The sequence below is a fragment of the Sorex araneus genome, chromosome 1 (assembly GCF_027595985.1).
Source record: "Sorex araneus isolate mSorAra2 chromosome 1, mSorAra2.pri, whole genome shotgun sequence".
In the NCBI taxonomy this organism is placed as follows: domain Eukaryota; kingdom Metazoa; phylum Chordata; class Mammalia; order Eulipotyphla; family Soricidae; genus Sorex; species Sorex araneus.
The window spans coordinates 316,642,696-316,665,723 of NC_073302.1; the positions used below are offsets into that span (position 1 = coordinate 316,642,696).

At 35.8% G+C, this 23,028-nt stretch overlaps 1 protein-coding gene across 3 annotated transcripts in view; it reads left to right on the forward strand.

Moving 5' to 3' along the window:
- The window catches only part of SPOCK3 (SPARC (osteonectin), cwcv and kazal like domains proteoglycan 3), a 389,483-nt gene that overhangs the window by 280,514 nt on the left and 85,941 nt on the right, over positions 1-23,028 (forward strand). For all 3 annotated transcript variants that reach the window (XM_055131920.1, XM_004610366.3, XM_055131926.1), the window contains exon 6: positions 16,790-16,904. In XM_055131920.1, the coding sequence (XP_054987895.1) occupies positions 16,790-16,904 (115 nt within the window). The remainder of the gene's footprint in view (positions 1-16,789; positions 16,905-23,028) is intronic.

Consider the following 23,028-nt stretch of genomic DNA (forward strand, 5'->3'; position numbering starts at 1 on the left):
CTGCATGGCAGAGCCTGGCAAGTTCCCCGATGCGTATTCGATATGCCAAAAACAGTAACAAGTCTCACAGTAGAGACGTTACTGATACCACTCAAGCAAATTGATGAGAAACCTGACGACAGTGCTACTACAGACAGGATGTACTAGTATTTGGTTTAGTTTTGTTGTTGTTGGTTTGATTTCAGCTCTGTGTCAAAAATAACTGGGGGTGTGGAACACATGCAGTGCTGGAGATTGAACTAGATATGGCCACATGCAAGGCGTTACCCCTGTACTATCTCTCCAGACACAGTTTTTAGGTTTTAATTTCCATGTATATAATTCTTAATAGATTTGTTGAAACAATTTGATATTGCAATATCAATTTTTCTAAATGACTATGCACTGTTTCTATTTAAATTGCTTCTGAATGGAATCTTTCATATTTTGCTTAGGCACCTAACCTTGATGAAAGTGACAATTTAGGATACCAGCAGAATCATTGATCAGAAGTTCATGCTAAAGCACTGAGTATGTAGAAAATAACAAGTGAAATTTACTATAAAATTTAAGATATTAATGACATTTAGTGGGACATATAAGGCTATAGATCCCTGATCAGGTGTTAGGGTTCTATAGCCTGTGAGCTTAAAATATTTACAAATCAATGAAGATTTAGTTGTCAAAAAAAACCCTTTGCTTTTCTTATCCTGATTTGACTTCTAATACTTCCTATTCTTACACCATCAGACACATATTGGTGTTGAAAATACATGGATAGTAGTTTTCAGTTACTGGGGAAAATGTGAATTCCTATTCTTTCTCTTAAAATTAGGGAAAGAAAACTAATAGGCAACCTAAGTAAGAACATATTTAATGTTTATAAAATTCTATCACATTTTCTGGAATAACCATACACATTTATATTCACATAAGCTTTTACTTCTGATATGTGTGGGGAGGAATATTGTGTCACACCCAGAAAAGCTCAGGGCTTATTCTTGGTTCTATGTTCAGGGATCACAAAAATATTCTCTCTTAAAAGACTGACTGATATACCTTTTTCTATAAATATTACATATTTAGATTAAATATTACTCAAAATATGACTTATAATTTAACAGTTAAAGATTTTTAAGTAGTCACTATTTTATACTATTTATATATTTTCTAGGCATCTACTGAGTAAAATAAATTAAATGTACTTGTTTTTAATGCAGAATTAATTTTCTCCTCATTATGTTTTATATGTATAGAATATACTGTTTTGCATAATGTACTTTTTAATATATAAATTCATTATACTATATTTAAGAAATAAATAAATAAGGATTAAGGGGAACTATAAATCAAATGATTTTCTTTAAAAAAAGGGAAGGCAAAAATAAGAAAACTAAATTTAATTCAAATATGCCTGGCAAGCTACCAAGAGAGTATCCCACCCACAAGCCAAGTTACCTGTATCATATTCAATATGCCAAAAACTGTAACAAGTCTCACAATGGAGACGTTACTGGTGCCCACTCGAGAAAATCAATGAACAACCTGAAGACAGTGCTACAGTTCTATTATGTGTAATATTTATAGGATTGTTGTCCTCACTAATTCTTTTATTAAATAAACACGAATTATTCCACCTTTTCAGTTACAAGTATTGCACTATCTTCTTGCTGTAGCAGTGAATATGTCAACCCAGCCTTGAAATTAATTTTATTAAGTCATTTGTCTCAAACTTTTATATTCTAAAGAAATTAAACTTCAATCTTATTTTAATTTTCTAGCATACAGTGTTCTAGGATTATAATTGCCTTCAGAATATGTTAAAATTAAGCAAGCATGTCCTGCTTTTGAGGTTAATATTTTAACCTCTCCTCATCATCAGATATCTGCCCCTAATTCTCCAGGAGTTTAATGTTATTTTATGCTTCTTTTTCTTTAATGTTGACAGAGACACATACTTACTTTATGGCCTCTCAAGATTTTAGGTTATAAGTTTAAAACAAAATGGTCATTAATTCCTAATTTTACCTACTAATACATTTTGAGATTACTATCTTACATTAGCAGGAATAATAATTTGTTTAAATAGCATTTCACGAAAGTCAGTTGTTTTTGTAATTTTATTTGTAAGGTTTTGTAATTTTATTAACATATTCAACTATTTTAACAAAATTCCTTAGGGAAATGGACAGTATGAAAGCTATGTTGGTCTCACATACCTTTCTTTAATATACTCATAATAAATGATCTGAGATATTTTAATTCACTTATTTTAACTACTTACTTCTGCTTGCCCTCCTGAAAATTACTTCACAATTGAATTAAAAGATGGATTGTCTTCCTATTCTTTTACCAAAACTGGCATTTGTTAATAATGTAAAAACTACCAATATTTTTGAAGTATTCCATACTATCTAAAAATTATTTGACAGTGTTCTGTGTTCTTGATATAATCTGCATCTTTTCACCCGATCCCCTGTCTGGTTACTGTTTTCAACCTGGAAAATAGTACCTTTGTACATATGTTTCTAAAAGAACATAGGTATAGTTCTCAGAATGCATTGATCCCAGTCATAGTCTAAGAACTCTTTAATTAAATTCTAATTAAAATTAAGTTCTAGGTGATTTCTCACAGATTTGATCAGTGTTTCCCATATCCTAGTGCCAGCCAGTGACTCAGCTATGAATGAGGCAGGGGAATCAATGAGAGTTTGCCTCTGTTTTTTTTTGTAACTTATAGATAGATGATACTGTATGATATTTGCCCTTTTCACTGCATTAGTTTTTTAATCTCATATATAATGTATATTTATATTTTATTGAACAAGCATTTATTTAGCTCTATTTTGTGAGGATAAAGTAAATTCTTCGTATATTATCTTCCTTTTATAGCTCAGAACAGGGAGGCACAGAGAAATAATTTGCATAAAGCCACCTCACTAAGTCCACAGATCATTTTGTAAATCATTGTTAATCTTTAAAATAGTGAATTTGGGGCAGAAATTTTTGTTTGTTGACATTTGCTTTTCAACAATACAGGAAGTAAATAAAGTTAACTATATTTATTTGAATTTCTAAAGAAAATTGCAATATGTATCTTATAAACATATACTGTAGATATTTTTTCTTACTGGTTTGAAGTCTATTATTTTAAAATTGCATTTTCAGGTATTTAGCATAAATTACATTTTTCAGTTTCCACAATTACAACAACTTCTTGCAGATGACAATCCTTTGTTTTCTGTTAGAGATTTAATGCTTTAACATTTTGATTTAGCTGCATGACACATGTTGAATAATTTTTGTGGATGGAAGAACAAATACTGGGGGCTGGAGCGATAACACAGTGGGTAGGGCATTTGCCTTGCACGCGGCTGACCCGGATTCAATTCCCAGCATTCCATATGATCCCCCGAGCACTGCCAGGAGTGATTCCTGAGTGCAGAGCCAGGACTAATCCCTGAGCATCACCAGGTGTGATCCAAAAAGCACTGACATGATATCTCATAGTTGTTTTTATCTGCATCCCCCTGATAATTAGTGATGTTGAACATTTTCTCATGTGCCTCTCAGCCATTCGGATTTCTTCTTTGGAAAAGTTTCTGTTCATTTCATCAGCCCATTTTTTGATCGGGTTGGCAGTTTTCTTCTTGTGGAGTTCAACCAGTGCATTGTATACCCTTGTTATCAACCCTTTATCAGATGGGTACTGCATAAATATCCTTTCCCATTCTGTAGATTGTCTTTGTATTTTGGTCAGTTTCTTTTGAGTTGCAGAAGCTTCTTAGTTTGAGATAGTCCCATTTATTTATCTTTGTTTTCACTTGCTTGTCCAGTGGCGTGTCAGCTTTGAAGATACCTTTGGCTTCAATGTCGTGGAGGGTTTTGCCGACCTTATCTTCAATGTACCTTAGGGATTCTGGTCTGATGTTGAGGTCTTTAATCCATTTTGATCTGATTTTTGTACATGGTGATAGATGGAGGTCTAAGCCCATTTTTTTGCATGTAGCTGTCCAGTTTTGCCAGCACAATTTGTTAAACATGCTTTCCTTGCTCCACTTCACATTTCTTGCTCCCTTATCAAAGATTAGATGACCATATATTTGGGGTTGTATGTCAAAGTATTCAACCCTATTCCATTGGTCTGCAGCTCTGCCTTTGTTCCAATACCATGCTGTTTTAATGACTACCGCTTTGTAGTAGAGTTCGAAGTTGGGAAGGTTGATCCCTCCAATTTTCTTTTTCCCAAGGATTGCTTTAGCTATTTGTGGGGGCTTATTTTTCCATATGAATTTCAGGAGCGCTTGCTCCATTTCTTTGAAGAATGTCAAGGGTATCCCTATAGAGACTGGCCCACATCCCAAAAAACAAAAGCAATCGGTGTTGGCGTGGATGTGGGGAGAAAGGCATTCACTGCTGGTGGGAATGCCGACTGGTTCAGCCCTTTTGGAAAACAATATGGACGATTTTCAAAAAGTTAGAAATTGAGCTCCCATTTGACGCAGCAATACCACTCGTGGGAATATATCCCGGAGAGGCAAAAAGGTATAGTAGAGATGACATCTGCATTTCCATGTTCATTGCAGCTCTGTTTACAATAGCCACAATATGGAAAAAACCAGAGTGCCTGAAAACAGATGACTGGCTAAAGAAACTCTGGTATATTTACACAATGGAATACTACGTAGCTGTCAGAAAACATGAAGTCATGAAATTTGCATATAAGTGGATCAACATGGAAAGTATCATGCTGAGTGAAATGAGTCAGAAAGAAAGAGGGGATATAGAAAGATTGCACTCATATGTGGAATATAAAGTAGCTGAGAGGTACAAGCTTACAATGTTGAGATTCCTGGCAGACATTTCTCTGCACTTAGTTACTAAAATACTAAAATACAGAAATCCAAAACTATGCCGTTCCTAGTGCGGCCTCCTGACCTCATATCTCTTCATTCTCAGCAATGGAAAACAAATTACCGAATGCTTTCTTTTCAGCAGATCGACTTTAGGGGGGAGAAACTCCAAATCAATAATAGTGAATTTTTTTTGTTGAAATATTGAATGTAATCAAAGTAAAGTGAAATTTACCAGTTACAATGTGGGGTGGGTGGCTGGGGAGGTGGGGGAAAGGGGGGAGGTATACCGTGATTCTTGATGGTGGAATATGTGCACTGGTGAAGGGATGGGTGTTTGAGCATCGTATAACTGAGACTTTAACTGAACGCTTTGTAACTTTCCACATGGTGAATTAATAAAAGAATTTATTTATTTATTTATTTTACTTTAAACTTTTTATTAAATCACCATGTGGAAAGTTACAAAGTTCTCAGGTTTATATGTCAGTTATACAATATTCAAACACCCATCCCTTCACCAGTGCCCATATTCCACCACCAGAAACCCCAGTATACCCCCCGCCCCCACCCCCTACCCCCTACTGTATAACTAATGAATTTCACTTCATTTTTTCTTGACCTTGATTACATTCCATAATTCAACACAAAACTCACTATAGTTGTTGGAGTTTCCAACCAAGAGAGACAGACCTACTACATTTGATAATTAGTTTTTCATTGTTGGAAATGAAGAGATATGTAGCCCCACTGCTACAAGTACATAACTCTCTCTCTCTCTTTTTTTTTTCCTTTTTCCTTTTCCCCTTTTTTTTTTCTTTTTCCCCCTCAGCCCCCTTCCCGCGCCTCATAGTATGGTGTACGCCACGCCGCATCGGCCAGCGTGGGGCTTTTACTTAGTTCACAGTCCAGAGAGGTGGCTGCTACATTAAAAACCTTCAATATTTCAACAAAAACTTACTGTTATTATTTGGAGTTTCCCCCCCAAGTCAGACCTGTTCAAAAGGAACCGTTTCACATTGCTGACAATTATAAATGTTAAGTCGCGCCGACGCAGTAGTGTCCGCGCGGTTTTGGATTTCTGTATAAAGTCCAGGGAAAATTCTGCCAGAAATTACATAGCCCAACTCACAGTCCCAGTGCATTGCTGTAAGAAGTCTCTGAATTCAAAGTCTTTAGGCGCAGAGGGTCCGATTCACGCTCAGCGGCTCCAGATTTATCTGGGCCGAGGGCGTGCCGGTTACGCCCCCTTCCCATGAGGTCCTGGGAGCCCCCAAAGTAAAAACCGAATACCTGTGGGTTTGGAGTCACAGAAGATGGCACCTGCCACATGGGTGCCGCCAGGCCGCCACTTTCCGTGCAGGAAGGCAGGGTGGGGAGGAAAAAAATCCACCCCCGGCAGCACAGAGTTGTAGCCCAGTTCGCAGTCCCAATGCATCGCTATCGGATGCTGCACTGGATGCCCGAATGTGTTACATCTCTGGAGTCAAAGTCTTTAGGCGCAGAGGGTCCTAATAAAAGAATTAAAAAAAAAAGCACTGACACTGTCACAGTCATCCCATTGTTCATCTATTTGTTCAAGCGGGCACCAGTAACATCTTCATGTGAGACTTGTTACTATTTTTGGCATATCGAATATGCCACAGTTAGTTTGCCAAGATCTGCCATGCGGGCAAGATACTCTCGGTAGCTCACCAGGTTCTCTGAGAGGGACAGAGAAATCAAACCCGGGTTGGCCACGTACAAGACAAACACTCTACCCACTGGGCTATTTCTCCAGCCTAACCCAAAAAGAAAAAAAAAAGAACAAACAATGAATTTTATTATTAAAAATAAAGAAGTCCTGTAAGATAGGATAGTCGTTAAATGCTTGCCTTGTAAGACACTGGTTAGATTCCGGCGCTACATATGATTATGGTCCTGTGAGTTCATCTGGATACCAACACGAGTGAAAACCTGTGCACAAAGTCTTAAGAAGTAAGCCTGGAGCTCAAGGAAATGGCCCAATAAACAGTGTGTGTGTGTGTGTGTGTGTGTGTGTGTGTGTGTGTGTGTGCGCGCGCATCTGTCTACTAGTCTTTCTGTAATCAGCTAATTTTAGCATAAAGTGTAGAACTGTGCGTGTAAAAATATAAATATTCCACAAAGAAAAATATATTTATATCCCTATTTTGCTTCTGAGTAGTTGGAGGACAAATACATAAGTGTTTCTTTAGCCACTTGTGCCAGTAGTTCATTGCATGTGTCCAAGAATGCTACTTGGATCCTGTGGGTCCAGCAGTGCTCAGAGCTCTGGAAACCATGTAGCACTGAGAATTTAACCCGGGGATTTAACCTATTAGCCATTCTCCCTAACTACTGAACTATCTCCCAGTGTCTCTGCTTTGTTACTTATACTTGTAATGAAGTAAGTGTCTATCTTTAGGATTATACCACATTATGGTAATATTGGGCTGGAGCGATAGCACAGTGGGTAGGGTCTTTGCCTTGCATACCACCGACTCAGGTTCGATTCGTCCAACACTCTTAGATAGCTAGGCAAGCTACTGAGAGTATCTCGCCCCCACAGCAGACCTTGGCAAGCTCCCTGTGTCATATTCAATATGCCAAAAACAGTAACAACAAGTCTCACATGGAGATGTTCTTGGTGCTCACTCGAGCAAATAGATGAGCAATGGGATATCAGTGACAGTGATGGAATTGTTGGTTATTTATATTGTGTTATGAATTTAGGTGCTCCAAGTTGTTCTGTTTTCAAAATTTTCTTAGCATTTGTTCTTTGCCTTCCCATGTGAATTTTAGAATGTTTGTTATTTTCTGCAGAAAAACATCTATAACATGTAGAAATCCAGTTTGTTTGAGTAATTGATATGCTTCAAGAGAAATGATAGCAATATTGAATCAAGTCCATTTGGTTGTTATAGCTCTTAATTTAATTAGACTTAATATTCTTTGTTTTAACTTTTTGATGAAAGGATCTGAATGTCTTGGCTAAACTTCTTGCTGAGTGATTTATTTTTATTATTGCCACTCTCAATTTAACTATTAACATTATTTTAAATTACTTGGGAATAGTATAGTGTTTCATAATTTCCTATACTAACATCCAACATTGTCTATTGATACTTTTGCCAAATTTGATTATTTCTTGGTAGTATTTTGCAGCTTTTTCAGAAGTTTATATATACAATTCTTTATTAATGGAGCAATATGTCTTCTTTTTAATGCTTTTTCTTATTTTCCCTTACTGTTTTGGTTAAGTCTTTTGGGATAATGTTTACTGTATCTCTTTTACTTAATACAAATTTAGCAGGGAAGTACACAATATTTTATCATTATTTGTGGTTATGTATGGCTTTTTCCATACACAAAAATAAAACCCTGAAAAGAACTTTATACCAATGCTAATCAGGCTTTCTACATTCATTAGAGTATAAATCAAGCAATGGCAATATTTGCATCCTGTTATTATTTATTTTAAAAAGGAATCCATAACATACATTCACTTATAGATTTTTATTCTAACATTCTGTTTTATAACATTTGAAGTTTTGATAATACAGATAATGCAAGTTTTTATTTTAAATAAAATCTACATAGTTTGCATTTTAAGGGGCCAAGCACTTTAATTACCTTAAATTATGTACAACATACTTGATAATGATTTTATTTAAAATAAATCTAACAATCATTGTAACCTGATTTATAGTAACTATGAATATCGTGATGATTGTGATGAATATAAAGGATTTTTTTCCATAAAAGTTTTACTAATTGTAATCATTAAAATATCTGAACAGTGATGTCAGGTAGTGTTACATTATTATGTGTATTGATTTAACCACTGAATAGCTCAATAGCACACATTCTCTGATGACCCCCCAATTTATGGATTAAAAAAAAGTTGGGGCACAGAAGTCATAAAGCTAGTTAGTAACAGTGCAAAGACTTGAATCTAATTTGACAGCTCACCATGTTAATGGCATTATTATTCTGTGCAATAATACTGCCAGCAACTTTCTGACAGATAATTGATGTCTTTGTCATGGGTGAATTTTGCCATAATGATGTCCTCTGTGGTGTCAATTATTTATCACTGTTTTTAGAAAAAAAGAACCCTGGGAGATAATAAAAAAAAATTAAGAAAGGCCCATAGGGGACAGGAGCAATAGCACAGCAGGTAGGGAGCTTGCCTTGCACTCGGCTGACCTGGATTGGATTCCCAGCATCCCGCATGGTCCCCCGAGCACCGCCAGAAGTTAACCCCTGTGCATATCCAGGTATGACCCAAAAAACAAAAATTAATAAAAAAAGAAAGGCACATATATTTCAAGTTTTTTAAATCTTAGATTATAATAAGATAAAGATAAGATAAAGATAAGACTTTTCATTTGTCAAGATAAGGACGCATGTGTCATTCTTGCCCTTTTAATATACAGTATTCCAGCTAAGAGTCTTAACAGTTTGTAGATAAAATCAGTGGAGAGGCTCAGGTTCTAGTCTCCGCTATTTTATACTCTGTTTTGAATAAAATCTCTCCCCACTCACCTAGCAGAGCTCCACGGGCTTGCCATTACCTGTTTCTGGGTTAGGAAAAAGCAGAGTCTCTGAGGAAGGCCTGAGGTGTGCTCCCTAGGTGGGAAGAGGAAGACTCCTCACAGATAAGCTGGCTTCGGGTACTTGGATGACCCAGCAATAGGTATCGGGAGCTTTGGTTTGATGGTGTTAAGAGAGCTTCGGTTTGCTACCAAGAATACTCTTAACTATTCACCAGAAGACACTAACTTGAGAAGAATCTCACAGATTGGGATTCTGGCAATACAAGTATCTGTACTCTTTCCAGTCCCATAAAAGAACATTTTAAGAAATCAATGTATTTAGTACCCCTTGCTATTGAAAATTCCGCTCCCCTGCACCTCGCACCAATTTACTCTGCAAAATAAAAAGGTTATCAGGAATCAAGCTCCAGAAACTTCCCTAGATTTTTTCTGAGGACTCTTTGCTTATATCCAATATAATTAGAAACAGCCTACTAATATAACACTAATAAACCTACTTCTTTGAGATCTTCAGAGTCTTTTCTCCTGTTAGCTAAATTTAATCTTTTGTCCTGAATCTTTTATCTCTTTATTTGTTCTTTTGAGTGCATTCCTTGTTTACTTACTCCTATTCCCTTTGTAAAAATATACTCCCACCTTTATCAGTAAAAATAATTTCTTCTCAAATGTCGTCCTTATTTTTAGCAGTACTATGTATGATCACCTTCTACTTTCATCTACTTTAACATTATTTCTATCCATTTGATCATATTTTTAAAAAACTATGAATTGTTATCTGTCAAGTCCCATATTATAACTAAGGCAAATAATAAAAATGTCAATCACAAATGAAAATGGCTTTATTAATTTTAGGTATATTATAGCATTTTTAAGCAACTTGCTTTGATAGGTGTTAATTTAATTGGAGCTACTGCTGATAATTGAAAGCAATGTTGGTCTGAAACATTTAAATAAAAACTTCAATTTAATTAAAAAAATCCATAAAACATGAGGATTAAATAGCTATAAAATTAAGAACACCAACCTTTGATCTTTGAAATTTATTTTTTTCATTCTGCCACATTCAGTTGTGCCCAATATGAGCTAATTTCTGGCTCTATGTTCAGAGATCACTTCCTGTTAGCCTTCCCGAAAGCATGGTGGTTTCAGGGATTGAACCTCTGTCAATTGAGTGCAAAGCAAGTGCTTATCCATTGTAGTCTCTCAGCCCCTTGATTTTTATATTTTTCTAACTCATCAGATTTTTTTAGCATTAAAAAAATTCTGTTTACAGCAATTGACTAATGTAGGATAATACCTGTGTGAAAAACCATTAAGCACACAAATCACAAAATTAGAGACAATTTTCTAGGATGATCATATAGTTCATTTAAGTAATCCAAAGTCATAAATATTATCTAATATTAAGAAAAACAGTAAGGTCTATTTATATATGAATCACACATAGCCTCAATAAAGAAGGAATCAGAACTCTGCCATTCTAGAATTACTTTAAAGGAAGTTTGAGGAAAAATGTAAAGCCAACACTTTATGTACATCTATGAAAATTCTCACATAATAATAAAAGTAAACCATCCCCAAACTAGTACTTTATTTTTTCTGAATTCACAATTGTGTGTAAAAGTGTTTTCTCTTTGTCATGTTGTGATATCTCACTATATATTTCTGTTGTCAGTTGTGCTACATGAATAATTTCAACGGGGTATTTTGAGATTGGTTTAATTTTGTAAAATAAATGAGGTATCTGTAATAGAATCTGTACTGGAAAATAGTAGATACACTAATTTAGAGAATATATACTCTCTCCAAGTGAATGTATTTATTAAGGTAAGTACTTGCATTGCCCCATTCTATTTGGCCAAACTCCTTGGCCAGGAAATCCAGTTGCTGCATAGAACATTGCTTTGGCTTATTCAGGACACATTGACAAAAACTGTAAATTTATTAATTTGTGCTGAAATTGTCTGACTGGCCTTATCTCATCTTTCTTAGGGGACTTAAATTCAATCTGTTGTTTACAGAGCCCAGTTTCTATATGTTGCTTGACTGGAAACCTGAAATATAAGGACTGGGGGGGTGCAGAAATTAACTTGCAGGTAAATTAGCCTTAGATATTGCTTAACTCAAGGGATTTAATTTCTCAGAGCTCAGTTGGTCTCTTCCTTATTCTTATCTTTCGTAGGAGCATCTGTGCTCATAGTCCTAGGAATTTCCGATTAAAAGTCCTGCCTATCTTACTTCAGATATTAAGAACTCAGGCAAATGACTCTGATTTGACTCAAATCACACAGCAATACCATCTGAGATGAGGGTAGCATAACATCTTGCCAAAAAATATTTTTCCTAAAATACACTTTCAAGTGGGAAGAGGAGAAACTGTGGCCAAATAGAATGGGGTGACACAAGTACTTACCTTAATAAATGCATTCACTTGGAAATAGTATACTCTCTGAACTAGTGTATCTCCAATGTTTTACTATAGATTACTACTACAGATACCTTATTTGTTTTACAAAATACAGAATATTCAGTTTTGTATTTTTTAAATGAAAAAACAGTATAGTATTCACCATAGGGTGTACAGTTATTCAAAGGATTTGTGTTTCTACACGGCTGTTAGGAAAAATGAAGTCATGAAATTTGCTTATATATGGATTGACATGGAGAGTATCATGATGAGTGAAGTGAGTCAGAGGGAAAGAGACAGATAGAATGATCACACTCACTTGCGGGATAGTGAAAAAATAGTATGTTAGTATGACCTAAAGACAGTAGAAACAAGGACCGGGAGGACTGGCCCATTTTAGGAAGCTTGCCACCCAGGAAGGAGGATTGCAGTTAGGACAGAGAAGGGTCCACTGTGACAATGATAGCTGAATAATAAAAGGTGGGAGATAAAGTGGTATACATGATACCTTTTTTAATAACAGTATTGCAAACCACAGTGCAGTAAAGAAAATGAGAGGCAGGGGAGAGGAAGAGAGAGGGGAGGGGGAAGGGGGGCTGTCTGCTATAGAGGTGAACTGTGGGGGCAGGTGTCAGGGGATGGAAAGGAAACTGGAGACATTGGTGGTGGGAAATGTGCACTGGTATAGGGATGGGTGTTGGAATATAGTATCATTAAGACTGGATCATGAACAACTTTGTGTATCTCACTCTGATTCAATAAAAATATTAAATTTCCACTTAAAAAAGAAACATGAACACACACAAAAAGATGGTGTGTTTAACTTTCAGTTTTGTATATGATGTGATATAGAAGATAAGTTGAATGAGTAGAAAGAAGACTGAATCAAATATTGTCCTGCTATAATTGACTACATGAAAACATGAGAGGAGGGATCAGAATGAATCAAGTGGAATGGGTTTACTCTCAAAGAAATTTTACATGTAAGAACTCAACTCAGCTCTCATACATTAATTATTTAAATTTAAGAGTGCTATCATAAAAAAGTGGCATAATATATCAGTCTATCCAAATAAAATAAAGCTAATTCTAAAAATTGACTCTTTGCTTACTAGTTTTAATAAAACATTCGCAAAAATACTTGAAAGGTTTCTGCTATATATTTTTTTCAATCTCCTTCAAATTATATGCTTGTTCCACACTAGAAATAATATTAAATAGTGCTGCCATCTCATTTTGGGAGTTTTTTTTATTTTTTGTTTTTTTGTTTGTGTGTGTGTATGTACTAGAAAGATGTGCACCCGTGATCTTTCTAGTACCCCCACTGGTGGGTGGTATGTCCTGCTCTGATTTTAAACTGCTAACACAATACTTGACACGGAATGAATTCCTTGGCATAATATGAGGCTTCCATAAAGCTAGGCATTTATGTATGTATTTTGTTGTTTGAACTGGTTACTACTCTTTAAGAGTAAACTACTTGTAGTTGACTATTTATGCCACCGTGTTTATGTTCCACTTGTTACTTTAGTTGATGCTAAAAAAAAAAGCGTAATAAAGTGTTCCTTGAGAGTTTGTCTTTCAGTGCTTAAATCAAGCGTTCTTGATCTGAGTCTCATTGACTGTAAGCAAGATCAGAAGGAAAGGACTGTGTTGTATTAGGTCAAGCAGCATCACTGTTTCTAACTAGTAGATTCTCATAGCAGTTCTGCCATCCCTCTTGCAGAGGCCAGAACAATAGTACAGAGGGTTGGGTGTTTGCTTTACATGACCCAGCTTCTATCCCCGCATCCCAGACTGTTCCATGAGCACCAAGAATTATTCCTCAGTGTCAAACCAGGAGTAGCGTCTGAACACCACTGGGTGTGCCGCCCCGAGGGAAAAAAAAAACCTCTCCAAATGCCCATTGTTTATAAAATTACCCCCACTTGATATCCTCTACTTAGGATATCTACCAGTGCTATGAGAGACTGTATCAAAACCTCTAGCAATCCATTTCAGGGTCTACAGATCCTGATAAATGATTGGGCTCCTTCCCTGGGAACACCTCGTGTCTTATCTATAAAGTTGATATTATTTTCTTATTTCATCTTATTACTATGCCAATGACTAACTTATTTTCCCTGACAAGTGTTAACTTTGACCATTGAAAATCATTCTGCAGTCCTACTCTCCACAATGACGCAAACCTGTGTTCTCGATACTTAGGGTCTTGATCAGAAAGGCATTAATCATGTCTGTCTCACAGTATTTGCATTTTAGGGTAATTACAGACTAATGAGCCTGCCCTTTATGTGATATTTTAGTTCACATACCTTTATAAATATTTCAGCTTTGTGATAATTAAGTAAATGGGACAGCATTAATTAGAAATGCAATCACTGGATATAGTTAAAGTATTTTTAATGCAGTACTTTAAATGTCCTAATATTCTTTGAAAATATTTTAAGATTTTTTAAAAAAAATCCAAAAGCAAATAAAGAACTTGATTGGTATAACTAGACACATGTGATATATTTGCTACGTAACTGCTTATGTATGTCTTTGTACAAGTACATACAGAATCAGTGTTTTGTAGAATCATTTTAAGAGAATTGTTTTATTCATAAAATAATTCTTCTGCAAATCTGAATCTTCACCATATCATGCAAATCTTAAAGACAATTTTAAAATTTGTGGATGATAATTTTGTTAATGACTATTACCAAGATGATAAAATTTTGATGAAAAATAAATCACATGTTGTGAAGATTACTATATTTTTCTTATAAATTATTCTCTTAGTAACATTGCAACCAACTTTGGAGAAGAAACTAAAATTTCTCTTTAACAGAAAAGAGTCTCACATATTTTTACTGTCCAGTCAATTTATTTTACCTTTATTTTCTTAGAACAAATAATACTACTAGAAAATTCCTATTTAATACATTAATGAGTGGAAGAACATAACTTTAAAAGAAGCCAATATATTTTGAAATTTAAAAATTCAGATTAGCATTGATGAAGGGCTTTGATCATTCATGATTCTTATTCTTGAGCTTTTCTTTAAAAATGTCATGAATCCCACTTTTCTTATGACAAGATCTAGGATATTAAAATAGCAAACTAGTGCTGGACAGACGGCATAAGGGCTAAGTCATTTGCCTTGTATGCTCATAAACCCTGTTCAGTCCCTGGCATGGAACATTTTCTGACCTCCAAGCACTAGCAGGAGTTATTCTTTAGCTCTAAACTGGGGCTAAGGCCTGAACTGGGGTGTTCGACCAATTTTGGACCCAAATAGTAAATTAAAATAAGTTACAATTGATATGGCTGGAGCAATAGCCCATCGGGTAGGGCGTTTGCCTTGCGCGAGGACGACCTGGGTTCGATTCCTCCTCCCCTCTCGGAGAGCCCGGCAAGCTACCAAGAGAATCTCACCTGCATGGCAGAGCCTGGCAAGCTTACCGTGGCATATTCGATATGCCAAAAACAGTAACAACAAGTCTCACAATAGAGGCGTTACTGTGCACACTCGAGCAAATTGATGAGCAACGGGATGACAGTGACTGGCAATTAATAAAGTTAAAGGTGAAGGCATTTAAGTTTATAAAGCCTTTTTGAATTTCATTAAAGCATCTGTTTCCTGCCCCTTCCATCACTGTTTTTTCAGTGACTGGGTTACATCTACTCCCGCTGCACTGCCTAGCACATTTGTAGCTTTGATTCTCCCCAGGAGTCATGCCTTAGTTTCGGTGCTTACACATTCAGCCCTGGCGTCCACTAGTTCTGCATTTTATTAGTTGTAGAAAAGCACCTGTAACTTCTTATGTATTTCGACTTTTGCTTCTCTGTGAACATTGAAAATTACATTGAAAACCCATTATGGTTTCACATGATAGGATTTTTTTTCCACTATTGGAACTCTGAATGTTGAAGAATAAAGATATCTTTGCAAGAGTTTAGTCCTTCAAAAATGTTCACAAGTCCCTACAAATATTTTTCAGATGTCATCATTTTTAATCACTTGTGACAGAGCTTGTTAAGAATTTTTTTCTGTCCATTACAGAGTTATTTCACAGGGAAAAAATATTGTACAGATGTGACTCATCTTATTACTCATTGGCAAATTCAGTGCTACTTGGTATCAGCTGAAGCTGAATCAAATTAGTCACTGGTGCATTTGTCAATTGGAGCCAGTAAGTCTGCCCTATTTAATTATAAAATAATTTGCACTGAGTAAATTATGGACATAACTACCAAAGTAATCATGTTACTTCATATTAGCAAGATCTGTTTCTTTTAAAGTAACAAGATAATTATTGTCTCTTAAAAATGGCATAGCTTAATAATTTTTAAATCATGTCCATATGTATTTATAAAATTTTATATTATGAATAAGTTAAGGGTAATCAGCTAAAAATTCTATGAAGAGTAATTATTATGAAGAAAATAAAAGCAGAGTACAGTATAAACTCATGCTATATCATAATTTTGATAATTTCACTTAGCGTTTGTTAAAATTAGTAGTCTGATTCATGACAGTCTCTGCCTGGGCAAAATTGGCTGTTAGATTCTTAGAAAAATGTAGTCAGTGTCACTATCCCATTTACTCTTAGGGGAAAATGGAAACTAAGAATATTTAAAACTTCACTATATATGTTACATTTAGGAAGTGGTACTCAGATTCTCAAAGAATGTTCTTTGATACCATTGCTTGTTCCTTTCAGTACCATGTGAATAGAATCATTGTGTACTTTTGTCACTCTCTTACCTCTAGTGTTTGAGTGGAGGCAGACCCAGTGAAGTTCAGGAGTTTCTCCTAGTTCTTGCACTCAGGCATCACTCCTGGCAGGCTTAGAGGACCATGTGGGGTGTCAGGGACACAACTCGAGTTCTCTTTGTGTGAAGCAAGTGCCCTACCCACTGTACTATCACTCCAGTCTCTCCTGACTTTTTTATGTAGTTGAATGAATACATTTGAATTACCATATTTTCTCTTTCTTATGCAGTGCAAACTAGAATACCAGGCATGTGTCTTAAGAAAACAGATCTTGGTCAAATGTGAAGGTCGTTGCCCGTGTCCTTCAGATAAGTCCACAAGTACTAGAGCAAATGTAAAGAGAGGTAAGTGATAAAAATATACTTACACGTTTACACTAACTCTTTCTCTTCAAATGTTTTGTAATTACTATTGTCTACTAAAATATACTTAGTAATTCTACTACCTTATAAGTGAAGGATTATTTTTAACCTCAACTATTATAACAACTTACCTACATAGTAATAGATGGGCACTTCTTTTCTTTATGTTCACCATCTACAAGAAATTTAAATCAATGCCATCTATGTATTGTTTTAAATTTGTTTCATGCCTTTTCTTTTAAATCAAGCAACTGATCAGATAGTGCTAGCATTTTAAAATGAACATGTCTACCATATCTGTGTGCATAATTATTTGTGTATATAAATTTTCCAACAGAATTTCACAAATTAATTTGTTTTACTTTATTTTCATTGGTTTGATGTCTACTAAAATAATGAAATGAACTTATTCATATTCAGCATGTGTTATATAACTCTTATATAGCATTGTAGTATATATAAGATTATATATTTAAGATACTGTTACAACATTATTTTTTATTGAAGCAACATTGCATTATAACAAATGTTTCAGGTGTGCATAATTATACATATCTATACTTGTTAGGGTTTATTTCTATAGTTTACTGTACTTAAAAAAAAGTCTCCTGGGGGCTGGAGTGATAGCACAGCGGGGAGGGCGTTGGCCTTGCATGTAGCCAACCTGGATTCGATCCCCAGCACCCCATATGGTCCCCTGAGCACCTCCAGGGGTAATTCCTGAGTGCAGAGCCAGGAGTAACCCCTCAGCATTGCCAGGTGTGACCCAAAAAAGCAAAAAAAAAAAAAAAGTCTCCATGGCTGCTAATTTTGGCCTTTTGTGCTCTAAATCAAATGAAAATTTAGATAATAGATATTTTTTGAAGTTAAAGACTACTGTGAAAAGTGCTATCAGCACAACTTGTTATATGTTTTATAACTATACAAATTCTGTTTGGGGGTTACCTGGCGGTACTCATGGTTTACTCCTGGGTCTGTACTCAGGGATTACTCCTGGTGAGGCCTGGACAACCAAATGAAGTACAGGGTATCAAACACTGGTCTACCAAGTACAAGACTACTGTCTTACCCGTTTAACGTTCTCCCTGACCTCATCATCAAAAGGCTAGAGAGCTAGAATAGAGGGCAGAGCACTGACCTTGCATGTGACAGTTCAATTCCTGGCACTCCATATGGTCCCATGAGTACCTCCAGGAGAGATCTCAGGGCACAGTTAGCTGTTTCCCAGCAACCCTGCCCCACCAAAAGTCAATTTAGGTATTTCATTCAGAGAACTGATTTTTTGTCTTTTTTGTTTTTGAATAATAGATATACACATAGAAAGAAAAACATGAAGTTGATTAGCATAAGCAATGCATTTTTTAAAGCTGATGTATTTTATATTACTTGCTACAATCTTAGTTGAATATCTTTTACATATAAACTTGAAAACCTAAATGATATTGGTCTACTCATTAAGCAACATTTAAGATGCTCATAAAAATTTAAACTACATATGCATATAGCATCACCTTTAGTAAAGCAAATGGTTTATTTTATTATTCAGAGGTAAACATTGATAATAAACTTAATAGCTATTTTCTTGTATATTAAATCATAAGCAGAGAGACACCAACTGGTGGAAGAAGAGGTTTGTTTATTAGCTCTCACCCTTCTTGCCTCACACAAGCATGTGCTCTGGACACTTCATTCATATCTTTATAGTCCATTTTCTCCATCATAATGGTGTAAGGTTGCATACACAGCATGACCTTAATCGGATTATTCAGCCCCCATATATGTAAGAATTTAATACAGTTCTTGTTATAACCGAAGTACTCCAATATTTCTGCTTTCCTCATCTATTCTCCCTAATTACATAAATGAATATATTATACCCTGATAATATATTATACTCTGGCAAGGTACTGAGAGCATCCTGCCCACACGGCAGAGCCTGGCAAGCTCTCTGTGGCATATTTGATATGCCAAATACAGCAACAATGATGGGTCTCATTCCCCTTACTCTGAAAGAGCCTCCAATATGGTACCGCTGGGAAGAATGAGTAAAGAGAGGCTGCTACAATCTCAGGGCTAGGATGAATGGAGATGTTACTGGCACCTGCTCAAGCAAATTGATGATCAGTGGGATGACAGTGATACAGTTATCCTCTGAACATCACTTTAGGCATAAAGTAAATCCAGCTTGGGGTTCAATAGTCAAGTCTCATGTCTGTCACTGGAAGCTAGTAAAAACACTTGTTGGGGAGTCATAATACACACATACCTCTAACATATCATGACCTTTCCTCAAAATATTTCTTCAATCATTCTTCATGCTTTAAAGTTTTGAATGGGAAGATCCATTTATTGCTGTTTCAGTTTTGCAAAGTCTCCTACAAACTACGAAAGGAGCTCTATAAGCATTACATGTGAAAGTAACACATTTATGAAAAGAGTTCTGTGTGGATAAACAATAATTACGTCATGTTGCTCAAGTTTAGTGGTATGTTGATTTTCTTAAAGGAAATTTTCTGAAAGTTATATCATCAAGGGACAAGGATCATTTGTGTTCAATTGTGTGTAGAAAAAGAAGCAAGAAAAAATTAAACTAATCCTATTCTGATGAATTGTCAAGGCAAAGGAACTGCAGGATTTTGCTAGCTATTGTAGATAAGCAGTACAGCAATATGAAATTTCTACACATTTTCAAAGGCCAGGAGGCTTGGGAAATGTAGAACTTAGCTCAGCATCATTTCTAATCTTTCAGCGATCATTTACATTGGAAGCACAGTTTCTATAGATACTGCAGTGTGTGAAATTTTATTTAATAGCATTGCTTTGAAAAAATACTAATAAGAAATACTCACAATGTAATACTTTCTAAATCTTTCTGACTTCTGGAGCTGGAGAAATATTAAAGCATCTAGGACACTTGCTTTACATGTGGCTGACCCAGTTTTGATCCTTGATACCTCATATGTTCCCCTCTAGTCCAATAAGAGTGACCCCTGGGCACAGAGCCATGAGTAAACCCTGAATACAGTGTGCGTGACCCCCAAAACAAACTCAGTGTGTGTGGCCCCCAAACAAACAAGCAAATAAATCTTTTTGACTTCCTATTTGTGAGGTCAAATATTTCACATTACAGTATTTTTCATAATTTTTAACCCAAAATAACACTATAAGTACTTTTAACTGTTAAAACTACATTTTTAAAAAATAGGAAATAATTAAGCACCCTTTCTGTACTACATATTCAATAATGAATATGTATAAATTAGTTCTAAGTATACAAATTCAAGTAACGCACATAAAGATAATTACTTGTTTATTTTTTGATTCTCAATTCTCACAGTATTATATAAATAGATAAGCATATCCCTCTTCAATAGGAAGTTTAATTGCTTTATGTTTATCAAATTTATATAATTTAAATCACAGAGATGATGTCTTAGGTCTTTTTGGAACCCTCCTAGGTGGTTTTTTTTTTTATCCCCTGCGGATTGAGGGGGGCAGCAGCGTTGAGCCATACCCAGTGCTACTCAGGGGCAACTTCTGGCTCAAGAATCTGACTCAGGAATCATCCTTGGTGGACTCAGGAAACAATGTGGAGTGCCACGGTTCAAACCCAGGCCTGCCGAATGAATGCAAGGCAAGCACCTTTCCCCCTGTACTATCTGCCTGGCCCCCAATCCTCATAGATTTCTCTTTTTTCATTAATTTAAATGTTGTTTGCTAACAAATCTAAGATTATCATTTGGAAAGTTAATCAACATAATTAAATGAATATTGATATATCAGCTGATTTTTTGTTTTTGTTTGGGGGCTAAACCTGGCACTGCTCAGGACTCACACCTGGCTTTTTGCTTAGGGAGCAATCCTGGTGGGGTTTGGTAACTTTTGGGGTCCCGGAATCAACCGAGGTCTGCAATGTGCTAATCAAACTTCTCTCCTGCTGCACTATTTCTCTGGTCCTGGAGCTGATTTTAAAGGCCGATACTTTATTTAACTCAATTAATATGACACTCAGAATTGAGAACTTGAGCAATTAATTAATCATTTTTCACCTATTTTAAATAAACATATGTAATGCAATTCTACACCTTAGAGAAATTTCCTGAACCAAGATTAAAAACATTTGAAACTGACCTTGGAAAACTTTTATTTTGTAACTAGTAAATTAAAACTCAATGATGTAGTTTTTTTTTTCTTAGAAAAAAGCTTTTTACCCAAAGTGGCACTTAAGCTCTGTAAACATTGTATACTTTTTTGTATCATAAGTGATCTGTTTGCTGTGTAGATACTAAAAATACTTGAAACACATTTTCCCTTTGTTTCAAATTTGAATATCTTAAGTGCCAAGAAACTCTTCTTGTTTGTATTTGGTTTTATGTAGCTATTAGTAGTTCATATATCTTATCTTAAAATTTAAGTTTAATAATACCACTTAAATAATGTTTACCCTCTTCTCTTATTACATGAAAACATGCTCCAATGCTTTCAAAATTATGAAATGTTGAGTTTGAATAGAGATGACCATAATGCAGAATAAAACCCATGATATATTTCAATATTATCAAAATGGCCAAATAAAAATGTTTTACGAATTGAGTAAGAAAAGAGGAACACTGGTGGGAATGTAAATTGGTTCAGCAATTATAGAGGCAGTGTGGAGTTTTCTCAACAAACTAGAACTAGATCTACTATGTAATCTAGCAATCCTTGCTTTGCACATATATGTAAAAGAAATGAAGAAAATATCTTTAAAAAAATATTTGCACTCCAGTGTTCACTGCAACATTGTTCACAATAGCCAAGATACAGAAAATATCCAAGTCTTCACTGATGGATATATTAATAGGTAAATTTGTGATATTAGATATAAGTGTCATCATCATCATCATCATCATCATCATCATCATCTTCATTATCCCATTGATCGTTGAATTTCTCAAGTGCTCTTAGTAATGCCACCATTCATCCTACCCCTGAGACTTTAGAAGCCTCTCTTTACTCGTCCTTCCCAACGATGCCGCATTGGAGGCTCTTTCAGGGTCAGAGGAATGAAACCCAGCATTGTTACTGGTTTTGGCATATGAATACACCATGGGGAGCTTGCCAGGCTCTCACATGTGGGCAGGAAATTCTCGGTAGCTTGCCAGGTGGGAGCCAGAGTGAAAAACCAAGCTCTTAGGAGCTTTTAGGAACTTGATTTTATAGTCTCTGGGTGTTGGCCATTGGTGGAATGACACAGAGCGTGGGGCAGTCCCAGGGTGTGACCACCTAGCTACTGAAAAATGGGAAATCTGGGCGGGAGAGGTCCAGTCCCAATCCAAGCAAGCTTGGAGGTTTCAGCCCCAGGTCCCACACACCTGGGTTCCTCTGCCAGTATCTTCAAGTGTGAGGATAATCCGAATGTGTGGAGAGCGTCCTTGAGCATGTCTGTGGCTAGGCTCCCTTGGTCTTCGGCCAAGGGAGCTCTGCTGGGGTGGGGAGAGAAACTGGAGCCCACCCCTTCCAAGGGGCCCCCAAGAATACAGCCAGGCATGTGGGCAAAAGACTCTCTGCAGATATCTATTGTCAGATATAAGTATAGCTATATAAAATATTATATTATAATTGCTTAAATAACATGAAAAATTAGTGTAAATTATACAATATATCTTATAAAATATATAATAAATATTCAGACTTTCACAGCAATGTGAATGGATCTGAAGCATATTTTGCCAGGTGGAGTAAGCCAGATAAAGGGGGATAAAAAACTTTTGAGATTACTGTTATATGTGAAGCCTAAAATGTTAAATTAGGTCAAAGCAAAGAGCATAACAGCCCATGCCATGAGTGGTGAGATACAAGGAATGAGGAGGTATGGTAAAATGGTTTTAAGTTAGCTACACTTAAGTAAGATAGATGTCTAGAAACACAGCAGTCAGTATGTTGGCTGTAATTCACCGTACTGTATTAATAATACAAAAAAAATCTAACCAATAGACTCGCAGTGATCTCTCACATTTCATGTTGTCTTCCCTGTCTAATAGATATGGAACCCTGAAGAGGTATTAAGAGCATAGGCACACATTAAGAACACAAACATTACAGCTGCACGGTGTGCAGGAGACTT